General features: G+C 50.6%; 1 protein-coding gene across 1 annotated transcript in view; it reads left to right on the top strand.

Moving 5' to 3' along the window:
- Positions 1–584: 584 nt before the first annotated feature.
- ATP1A3 (ATPase Na+/K+ transporting subunit alpha 3) overlaps positions 585–11,366 on the top strand; it is a 34,182-nt gene continuing 23,400 nt past the window's right edge. Inside the window, exons 1-6 of the mRNA XM_035117568.2 lie at positions 585–791; positions 7,737–7,865; positions 8,124–8,183; positions 9,040–9,243; positions 9,390–9,503; positions 10,319–10,453. Coding sequence (XP_034973459.1) covers positions 786–791; positions 7,737–7,865; positions 8,124–8,183; positions 9,040–9,243; positions 9,390–9,503; positions 10,319–10,453 — 648 coding nt within the window. The 5' untranslated portion in view covers positions 585–785. The remainder of the gene's footprint in view (positions 792–7,736; positions 7,866–8,123; positions 8,184–9,039; positions 9,244–9,389; positions 9,504–10,318; positions 10,454–11,366) is intronic.

Genomic DNA, 11,366 nt, shown 5'->3' with positions numbered 1-11,366 from the left:
GTAGCCCTCAGATATGAAAGGCCTCTGGTGCTTGTTTGTCAACCTGCTTTGAGAAGGGTTTGGGGATTCCGGCTGCCTCTGAGGGACTGGCACATTGACACATTTGTGGGTCTCCGTTTTCTGTGCAGTTGAGAAAGTGCATTGTGGTTTTGGTGTGTCCTGGAGGGTGGGGTGACACTTTGCCTTTTGGGGCAACAGGGTTGGGTTTGAAGTGTGTGCATATGGAATGGAGGCCTGTGGTGAACTGAGAGGTTGTGAGAGGCTGTGGGATTCTCCGGAAACTGCGATCCAACAGAGTTTGGCATGTTCCCAATAATTTGTGTGTGTGTGTGTGTGCTTTGATTTTGAGGGTCCCCATCAACCGGTTTGCTTTGGGGCAGATTGGGCAGGCCAGGCTTGGGGGATCCCCTGCCCCTTCTCTCCCCACCTTGGGCAAGGTGAATTCTGCAGTAAAAGGGGCGGGGCTTGCTGGTGGGTCGGGGTGGTTGCATGAGGGGGAGAGGAGCTGCTGATTGGCTGTTGTGCTGCCCCTGCTCAGACAGCAGCGGCAGGAGTGCGTCGAGTTCTGTCCTTCCGCGCCTGACAGCCGTGGGCACAGCATCCCTGGCTGGGGCGCAGGCAGCTCCCTCCTCTTCCCTCTGTCTGTCTCACTCTTTCTCTCTCCCTTTCTCTTTCTCTTTCGCTCTCTCTTTCCCATTCCATCCATCCATCCGCCTGCCTGCCTGCCTGCTAGACACCCCCAGGAGAGTCTGGGTCATCCAGACTGAGACGCCCAAGCCGCCAACATGGGGGTAAGTAGCGCATTCCTCCCTTTTTGTATCTCTCTCTGTGTGTAGCGAAACAATACCCCCTGATCAGCACACTCTTGGGTTTCTGTGCATCATTGCACCTGTATATACAGATGGGCAGCCTTGCTGTGTCCTTGTGTTGCGTACTTGCGCTTCTAAAGACGCCTCCGTGCCCGCATTGCATGCACGCGTGTGACCGCGTGCGCACGACGCTGTACATCCACATCTCTCTCTCTCTCTCTCTCTCTCTCTCTCTCTCTCTCTCTCTCTCTCTCTCTCTCTCTCTCTCTCTCTCCATCCCTGTATCTGCCGCTCGCTTATTTACCTCTCACCCACCTGCTCGCTTGTGCTTTACATACACAGCAGGGAAAGGTCTGTGCTCCGGCGGCAAAATCCGCGCAGATATGTCTGTGAGCCCCCGTGTACGGTGCCGTGTGACTCCTTAATCCCGTGGATCGCTGTGGCTCATACGTTTGTGCGGTGTGCCCCGGCATGTATTTGTATGTGTCTGCGCATGGGGGGAGCGCATGTGTCCCTCTGCAACGGAGGAATTGGTACCCGTATGAAGCACCCTCCGCCCCCACCCTGCCGGTCACCTTCTTTTCCCCTCTGCCGGCTCCATGCACACACGCAGCACATCTCTGTCCTTGTCCTTGGAGAGAGCGAGGACCGCGAGACCTTTTTTCCCCCCTGTGTCCCTCCCTCTTTCTTTCTCCGCATCCGCTTGGATGTGTGGATCTCGTCCTGACAGTTCAGGGCATATTTTTAGCTGTGCTGTGATAAACAAAAAGCTCATCATCCATTGGAAAGTGGTGTCCGCGCAGCGCAACGAGATTCATGTTTTGGTGATGATGATGTGAGATTCAAGCCTTAGGAACCGAGACTCTCCTTCCTGGGTGTATTTTTTTTAGAGAGGGGTGTCTGGAATTTGGGTTTTTTTTTACTTGGGTTTCTTTTGGGGGGCGGCGGAAGGGGCTGTTAAAACCTTGCAGAGGGAGGGAAAGGGGTTGGCAGGGAAATGGCAGGCAGATCTCTCCCTCCCCATGGGTGACAAGATGTCAGCGCCGGATGGAGAGATGAAGGAGAAAGGATGAGTCATTGGGCTGGAGGTGGGGGGGGGGGGGAGAGAAAGAGAGAGAGAGGAATGGAGGATGAAAGATGATGAGCAAAAGGAGAGGCAGGTTTAGAGGAATGGAAAAAGATGGAGCGAAGAAAGGGAGAGCACAGGAAATGATAGCCAGGCACCCAAAGGCGATGCTCGGGAGAGGAGGGCGCTGTTATCCCCCCCTCATTGATATTCAGGAGCTGTTCTCTCCTCTGGACGGGGGGGGAGGTGCTAGTGGGGGCTGCGGCATCAGAGGGCAGCAGCAGCAGCCCCCCTCTTTTGTGTAGGTGGCGCCAGAGGGGGGGGCAAACAAGAAACTCACCCCCACCCGTCCCCCTATTTCTGAACTTCTATCATTAACATATGCTGTCGTTGTTATTATTATTATTTAAACTTCTCACGCACCTAGAAATATACTTTGCCCATTTGGTGTCCTTTAGCAATACACTAGGAGCGTGGAAGGAAGGGCTCCAGTGACAGAAAAATTAATTTAGGAAGGTCACCTTTCCTGTTAATATTCACCGCCTGCCGCCGCCCCCCCCCGCAACGCCACCTTTCCTTGGAAATGGAGGAGGCCGGAGGAACGGGGCTGGGGTGCCTTCTAGACCCCTTGCGCCTCGACCACCACCAGGAATGGGAGACATAAACGGGAGGCATTGGGATAGGAATCCCCCTCTACCCGCAAATAAATTCCTGACGGTTCCCAGCGGGAGGAGGGTGGGGGAATCTAGTATTAAACGTCTCTATCTCAGCTGGGGTGGGGTGGGGGTGGGGATAGAATGCAAGAGGAGAAAGATACAGACTGGGGTCAGAGAGGAATGATGGTGGCGCGGATTTCCAAAAGACAAGCACTCTTGTTTGTGTATGTGTGTGTGGCTGCAGGGGGGGGGGAGGGAGGAGGGAAAGCATATGGGCAGAGAGCAGCTAATCCGCCTTCCTTTCTGGCAAGAGGGAGGGGGCACATCAAAGAGACGGGGAGAGAGAGGGCACCACCATTGCAGCAGCTGTAACCTTGCAAAGAGCAGGAAGGGGAGAGACAGGAGGGGGAGGGGGAAATGCATAGGACCATCGAGTGGGAACTAGGTTCTTTAGCTGGGGACGCACCATTATTAAGCTTTTTTTTCCTGAAGAGAAAGCGAGGGGGAGGGATTGATGGCTTCTCAGCCTCCCCTTCTGCTTCCATTGCTTCTCCCTCCTACATTAGGTCCCCCCCCCACCTCGCTCCCTCCAGTCCCCTTTACAGGCTCCTATATATTTGGTGTCTGCAGAGAAGGAGAGGCAAGCTCTTGTTGCCAGCGTCTCTGCAGCAAAGAGAGGAAGGGATGGGTTTTTTTGTGGGGGTGGGTGGTGGGTAGGAAATACTGGGAGAAAGAGAAGCTGGACAGAGAGAGGGGGTTTATTCTGGGCCTTGTTTAATATATTATGGGCCTCGGAAAAGGAAAAGGAAAACGCAGCTGGCTCCCTAAATCTGCTTCCCCACTCCTCATTTCTTCCCTGTGGGAGTTTCAGGGCCTAGAGAGAAAGGGATTCCCAAGCAAGACCAATGTATTTCCTCTTATTTTTATGGGGGAAAGACACCCTCTTCCTCTCCCCTTCCTCCCCAGGCCAGCCTCTCCCCCCCTCTGCCTCCTCTTGCCTGGGTCACCCTGACCCAGTTGTTTCCTCCCCAGGAATTCATTTCTGAGCCGTGCAAAGACAGCCAGAGGGTGCGGAAGGTGGCTTGTCCCTTTGGCAGAGGATTTGCATTTGCTGGCCTTCTTCATCTGCCTCTTCCTCCTCCTCCTCATTTGGCACAGGGCTCTGCGGCTGGTGAGCCTTGCTGCAGCGCTGGCACCACGCCAGGGATTTCTCCCTTCCTTCCGTCGCAGCGCCGCAGAATATGGGGGTGGCGGTCAGGCCTGATGGAGCTGGGGAGGCTGGCAGGCACCTTGTCGGGTGCCGGGTACTCAGAGATACCCCCCCCCTCCACAGCAGCCCCATATCTCCAGCTCAGAGTAACCAATTGCCTTTAGTCATCTCCCAGAAATACATCAGCAGGTTTGGTCCACAGGGACATCCTCTCTTTATAACTAGCGTTATAGGAGGAAGGGTGGGTTCCTCTTCTCTGTACTGCAGTATGCCACATCCCCCCTACCCCCTTTAAAAAAAAAAACCAAGGGGCAACTGTGTGAGCTTATAAACTCTCCTTTCTCAACCATTGAGCTTATCAAGGAGTTAGGGCACTTTGTTTGGGGAATACATTATTGCATTCTAACCGCACACCCCACCAACTGCTTTCCAGGTCTCTTAGAGGAAGAAAAAACCTTGTGTGAGACTGCAGTATTCTCCACTGTAGGAAATTTGGTAGACATTGGCGTGTGCCACTCTCATGCACACGACTAGTCCAGAAATGGACATGTATATGCAACTGCATACTGGGAAGGAAAGCACATTGGGAAAGCATGGAGGTGTTGGTGGTTCAGATAGCATGCAGAGTGCATTCTTTTCCTTTTTCTTTCTCTGTGATTCTGTGCATATTTTGTTCACGGTTGCGCGTGCAAGAGAGTGACTTGTGTGGGCTTCTAAGTGTACCGCATGCCTGTCTTGGCCCTTGGTGGCTTGGGGCCTCAGTATGTGTGAATATCCGCAAATGTGAGCATCACCATTTTGGGGGTGGGGATTCTACATGTGCATGTATACTGATTAGCATGTCTAAGGACGTGCATGTTTCATATACTCTGCTCTCAGGTTGTATACTGCTCCATCCAAACATCTCGGCTTTCTGCCAATGCCTTTAATTGCAATGGGTGTTCTGATAGGGACATGGGTGAATGAGGACGTCTGTAGAGGTTCCCTCACCCCGAACGGTCATCTGATGACCCGCAGGAGGCCAATCCCACTCTCAGTCACAAATCAAGGCCCAAGATTTTTGCTCATCAGCACTGCCGGCAAAGGGCATCTCAAAGTCAGTCAAGGTCATGGAATTACCTCCTTGGGCCTTAGATGCACATTTATTTCCTCCATCCTCCTCTTATGTGGATAATAGCCAGGCCAGACTTTAGAGATGAAACTGCATCACAAGCCAATAGATCCCCCTCCCTTTGTTTTAGAAAGCACACACCCTTTCACTCACCCTGTTCAGTTCTTAGTGAATCTTCTTCTAGGATGGGGCCTGGAGAAGGAAGACAGTGTGGAGGTGTGTTCGGATAGTAGAGACATATAAAGTGGAATGATAGGACCCCCACTGTTGCTTGTGGTGGGTAGACTCCATCACCATCCTGTCCTGCCATGGTGCAGTGTCAAATAGATTTGGCAGGTTTGTTGAAATGGAGGTGGGCAGTGGGCGGAAGAACTTTGGTCAAAAGAGTGTATGGGGGGGGGAACAGTCTGCACACAACTGCAGGTCGCTTTCCTTCCCTTGGCCAGGGGGAGTTCTATCTCAGATGGATCAAGGGCATTGACAAGAAGCAAAGGGCAGAATGGGAGATCTCACAAATCTCAACCTCCTAGAGCAGATATCCCCAAACTCGGTCCTCCAGATGTTTTGGGACTATAATTCCCATCATCCCTGAACACTGGTCCTGTTAGTTAGGGATGATGGAAGTTGTAGGCCAAAACGTCTGGAGGGACACAATTTGGGGGTACCTGTCCTAGAGCAGTGGCTTCATGTGGGGAACTCCCTGGCAATTACCAATTCTGTTCTCTGAAGATATTGAAAGGATAGGATATTTCTGTAGCAAGAGACCTTAGGCCTCAAGCTCTTCTTGTTGCTCCAAAAATCCATGTGCATTAGTTTTTATTCCCCAGTGAAGAAGGCACTTTGTGCATGTTCAGAAGCATCCAGTACTGCACCTTTTCCAGAGGTGCACCAGGGCTTATATTAAGCCAGAACTCACCGAAACTGAGTTCTGCCACCTCTTTGTAGCGTACCAGAAGCTGTATATTGGCACAGTGGCCAGAGCTGTGTGTCAGAGGCGCTGTTGTAATGTGGCTGCAGCAATGCCAGTGGTGGTGCGATCAGGTGAAGCTCCCCCCTAAAAAAAACTTGACAACTGGGTTGTCCATCAAAAAAAGAGTGGGAGTTTCTGCACCTCTTTTCACTGCGGTGCATGTATGACAGGGTGCACAGGTTCTGTGGTTAAGGCTTACCATGAATTAAACCTTTGAAAAAGTGCATCTTTCTCGAGTGTTCAAAGCACTCTGCATATAATATTTCAGTTAAGCTCCTCCGTATCCTGCAAGGTAGGCTAGTCGAAGATCTGTGAGGCTGTGTCTTGCCCAAGATTACCCAGTGAGTTCAGTAGCTGAGATCTTTCCATCTCACAGCTCCTTGCCGTAGTCCTTGCATGACAACAGCATCAGACAAGCACGTGATGCTCTGATCATGTGCACCCCCAGAAATGCATGCATGGAAACAGGCTCCTCTGATACACTGGGTTTGAAACCTGGCATGCAGCAGGTTACATTGTGTGCTGTTACCAAGGCACCTAACCCAGGTGTGATTTCTGACGCCGTCTTTGAGACCATGTGTGGAGGACTCAACAGTTTGCCCTCCGAAACATAGACTAACCCCTGAGCAGGAATGCATGCATAGCTCTTGATTGCGCAGATCGGCATGTGCGGCAGTGCATGTGTGGATGCTGGAAGGCCAAAGGGCTCAATGTTCATCAAATGCTGTTGTAGATGCAGTTGCAGTTTATCAGCAGGCAAAGCAGCATGATTCTGGGTCAGTTCATCCAGCCTAGTATTGTCTCAAGCAGAGGGCTTCCCCAGCTCTTCGTCCTGAGATAACCTTTAACTGGAGGTGCCAGGAACTAAGCATGGGACCTTCTGCATGCCAAGCACATGCTCTGCCACTGAGCTTTGGCCTTAGCCAGCTCCTTAGCAAGATGCCACCTCTTCTGGTCTTCTACTTCCCTTACCGGAGCCCTTCTTCCATCTTTTCTTGGTGGCAAAGCTATGGCAATCAAAATGCATTGTCATTTCTGAGTGTGGGGGGTGGGGAAAGAAAGCCACAAATTAAATGAAGAAGGAATGGCTTCATCGAGTTAGTTGAATTTCTAGAGGGACAACAACACTAAAACCACAACCCAATAAAAACCAGTAAGTGGATTAAACAAAGGACAAAGATAAAAATATAGTATTAATTGTTTTAGGCCAGTGTCTCCTTAAGCCCATGAAGAATTGCGTTGCTGCAGCTGACCGTGGGAGCCAGCTAATCCAGCATTTTGATCCAACAAATGTTCCTTAAAGCTCAGGAGCAAAGCATGAAGGTGATAGCTTATCCCTGTTGTTTAGCTCTGGTATTTGAGAATCAGAGCTATACTGCTCCTGAACACCGAAGTTCCATTTATCTGGCAGTGCTAATAGGCCCCGATAGTTCTCTGTGAATTTCTCTAATCCTTCTGTTCAAGCTAGTGGAGATTACTGTATTCCATAAACCAATTATGCTCTGTGTGAATTAGGTCTTGCGGAATACCTTGTCTTTCTATGGACCCTTCATAGATAGCAGGGAGCCTATGGCATGGTCAGTGGTCAGGGAAGATGGGAATTGTAGCCAAAACAACAACTGGAAAGTCACAGGTCCCCCATCCTGACATATAGCCATGAGAAATTTATTGGCTGGTCTCAGTGGTTGTGATGGAGCACAGGAGACGTTTCTTTGGATGATAAGGACTCTTGAACCTTTGGGTGCTAATGGGAGCTGCTTCCGTACACAAATAGCTGGGGGGCAGGGAGATGCCTCTGCACTGTGGTCTACGTGAAACAATTGCACCGACAACGGTGTTGGTTTAGGGGCTGATATTCTAGCGCGTGGCATTTCACCCCTCGTCTCACTCTGTTTCCTCTCTTCCCTCAAATAGTACGGCCGCTCAGATAGCTACCGCGTGGCAACCACGCAAGACAAGCACGATGAGAACCCTTCGCCAAAGAAGACCAAAGCTCAGCAGAAGGTCCGAGATCTGGATGATCTTAAGAAGGAGGTGGCGATGGTAAGTTTTATGCCTTTGCCTGCCGTATGCAGAATGGCACAGCGTTGGGGGGGGGGGGGCTGGGGAGGCAGCGCGGATGAAGAACATGTGCTGCCTGCTCTTGACCAGTAGATGGTGCTGCGGTGGAGGCTGGGGCATCTAACATCGCAGCAGTAGATGCTGGGAGGACTTTTGTGGGGCAGGAGATCTGGGGCAGCCAGTGGAGACACCACCTAATTCTCTCTCTCTCTCTCTCTCTGTCTCTTTGGCATTTTTCAGACTGAGCATAAAATGTCCATTGAAGAAGTGTGCCGGAAATACAACACAGACTGTGTGCAGGTGAATGAAGCCAGGCAGAGTGATTTCACCCAAGGCGTGATGCTTAAAATTGCTTCCTAAAGGGTTGGGTTGGCGAGTACTGCCTGGCCTTCCTGGCTAGTGGGGTATTTATGTGGGGGAAACAGCTGGCTGGCAGACGTGGCCAGCAAGGGACCTGGGCAGTAGCTAGCTATGTGGAACAGAACGACCCTGCAAGATTGTGATAGCTGATCTTTATTTTCTAGATAGAATTGAGGGGGCGGGATGAACAGAGCAGTATTGGGTGCTTTATCAATCATCCAGTCAATCAATCAATCAATCAATCAATCAATCGCCAGCAGACAATAGCCAATCACAATTGCCTATTATTCAATAGCTAATAATTTCAGAGGTGCTGCAGCCTCTAAAGCAGAACCTGACACACAAGTATGGGAAGCCCTATGCCAGGCATAAGTAAACTCGGCCCTCCAGATGTTTTGAGACTACAGTTCCCATCATCCCTGACCACTGGTCCTGTTAGCTAGGGATGATGGGAATTGTAGTTCCAAAAACATCTGGAGGGCTGAGTTTGCCTATGCCTGCCCTATGCAGAATAAAGACAAGAAAAAGGATGCCTTTAAGGCCCATGGCTTCTCCCAAAGAATCCTTGTAACTGTAGTTTACACCCCACAGAGCTATAATTCCCAGTACTCTTAACAAACTACAGTTACCAGGATTCTCTGGAGGGAAGTCATGTGCTTTAAATTTATGGTGCGTATGCAGCAGGTGGCAGGTCAGAGACACCTGACCCATCAGCACTTTTCTCATGTCCTCAAGGGAAGTGGGGATGGCTTAGTAGGGCATGAGTGTGTTTATTTTGTCTGTCTCCCCCTCCCAGGGTCTGACCCACAGCAAAGCCCAAGAGTTCTTGGCCCGAGATGGCCCCAATGCACTCACCCCGCCACCCACCACTCCCGAATGGGTGAAGTTTTGCCGCCAGCTGTTTGGGGGTTTCTCCATCCTCTTGTGGATCGGTGCTATCCTCTGCTTCTTGGCCTACGGCATCCAGGCAGGAACTGAGGACGACCCAGCAGGAGACAATGTAAGTTCTGGGGGAATGGCACCTGGGGGACCATCTCTCTGAGTGGGGGCATGGAGGAAAGAGCATGGAGGCAAGGCAGAGGGGACGGGACCCCATGCAGCTTCTGACACGCCAACATCCTGTTTCTGCTCCTGCCCTTTGTACAGCTGTACCTGGGTATCGTCTTGGCTGCTGTTGTCATCATCACTGGCTGCTTCTCCTACTACCAAGAAGCCAAAAGTTCTAAGATCATGGAGTCCTTCAAGAACATGGTGCCCCAGGTATGAGAGGAGGAACAAAGAGTTGGGTGAATTGCATGGGCCCATCCCATAAAACTGAGTGCTAAGAGCAGGTAATCAATAGCAGGGTGCGAATCCCCCTCTCCAACTTAACTCCAAACTTTGCCCATGGCCCATAAGATTTTTTGCCAGGATTGATGCATGAACTTCCAGCTGCAATGATGGCTCCAGCCTTTACACTCCAGCAGGCCCAGCTCTAGGGGTAGTCTCGGTGGCGCGGGGAGCCAGGGTGCCGGGCTGGCAGGAGGGCGCTGCACGCTGCACCCACCCACCAGGGCGAGGGTGCTGGAGCGATCTCCGTGCCATGGCGCCAGGGCACCCGACCGGCTTGAGACGGCCCTGCACTCCAGGGTTCCATCCTGGCTCGCCCCCCCATCCCATCAGGCTTAGCCATGGCTCACCAGATTCCACTTTGTCTATGTCAAGTAGTGACAGCAATATCTCACAATGAACTACAAGATACACCTGCCTTTTGGACATCAGCTCTCCTGCCTGCAAAATGGGAAGAGAAGTTAAAACAAAACAAAACCCTGCCCCAGTGTGTTACTGCAAGGATGAATAAAATGACACATTAATGACCCACTGCAGACTGGTACTGTTTGTTATAGGTGGGGTCCTTCACAGGTTGGAAGTGCTGCTACGTGTGTGATGAGTCTTAACAACATGAGTGATAACCCTATTACTTCCATCTCTCTTGGAGACGATGCTCTAAGGTGATGTGTTTTAGGGAATCTGTGTGCCAGTAGCCAAGAACCCAGAATGTCTGCCTACCTGAGCCTGCCTCTCTCACCCCGTAGCAAGCCCTGGTCATCCGGGAAGGCGAGAAGATGCAACTCAATGCCGAAGACGTGGTGGTTGGCGATCTGGTAGAGGTGAAAGGGGGAGACAGGGTCCCGGCGGATCTCAGGATCATCTCGGCTCATGGCTGTAAGGTGAGATCTGCCCCCCTCCCTATGCCTTCCACACCTGTGTCTCCAGCCCTCTTCTTCTCAACAGGCATCCGGTACCATCGTCACAGTGTCTTTTGCCATTGGTTTTCTCCCATTCTGAACCAAACGTTGCCCTGTTCTTGCACTTCCAGTGAGAGCTGTGCTTGCCCATTTAACAGCCTAGTCAATGAATTAATTCAATGAGCATAGAAGAAAAAGAAAACCCAAATGGTTCTGAAGAAAGATGCTTTATTTTAGATAATGTATGAGGCATCCTCTTCAAGAAGCATCCCATTTTCTCCCTCCCTAAGGGGAATATCAAAAGCAGGCACCCCCAAACTTGGCCCTCCAGATGTTTTGGGACTGCAACTCCCATCATCCCTAGCTAACAGGACCAGTGGTCAGGGATGATGGGAACTGTAGTCCCAAAACATCTGGAAGGCCGAGTTTGGGGGTGCCTGATCTAAAGCAACTGTGGCTCATCTTAGTTTGCATATGTATTTGTTGTAAACATTTTTTATTTATTTAAAAAACCTGCAACCTGCTTTAGTCAGTGGCACATTTTTTGAGCCAATATTTTTAAATTGCTTAATCCACATTGCAACCCTAAAACCATGAAGGAAGGTTTTTGGTTTGTTTGGGGTTTTTTGTTTTTTTTTTACATGAGAACTTCACAATGCATTGCGCCTCACCTTTGCCAGAATTTCATAATACTGTATATGAAGCAGCTGTGCTTCAGAGCCAAAACTTAAACTTAATCTTAAAGTTCAGACTTTGAGAGCCCTGAATTTATTACATACCACGTTTGAGAATTTGAAAATCTAACATGCGAATTTCCGCATCGAAGTTAGAACTGAATTTTTAGAACTTTCTTAGGGGGGGGGGAAGAACTAAATGTGCAGTGTTTTTTCTCCAG

Source organism: Zootoca vivipara, chromosome 6 (genome assembly GCF_963506605.1).
Source record: "Zootoca vivipara chromosome 6, rZooViv1.1, whole genome shotgun sequence".
NCBI lineage: Eukaryota > Metazoa > Chordata > Lepidosauria > Squamata > Lacertidae > Zootoca > Zootoca vivipara.
This window is presented reverse-complemented; position numbering and strand designations above follow the sequence as displayed.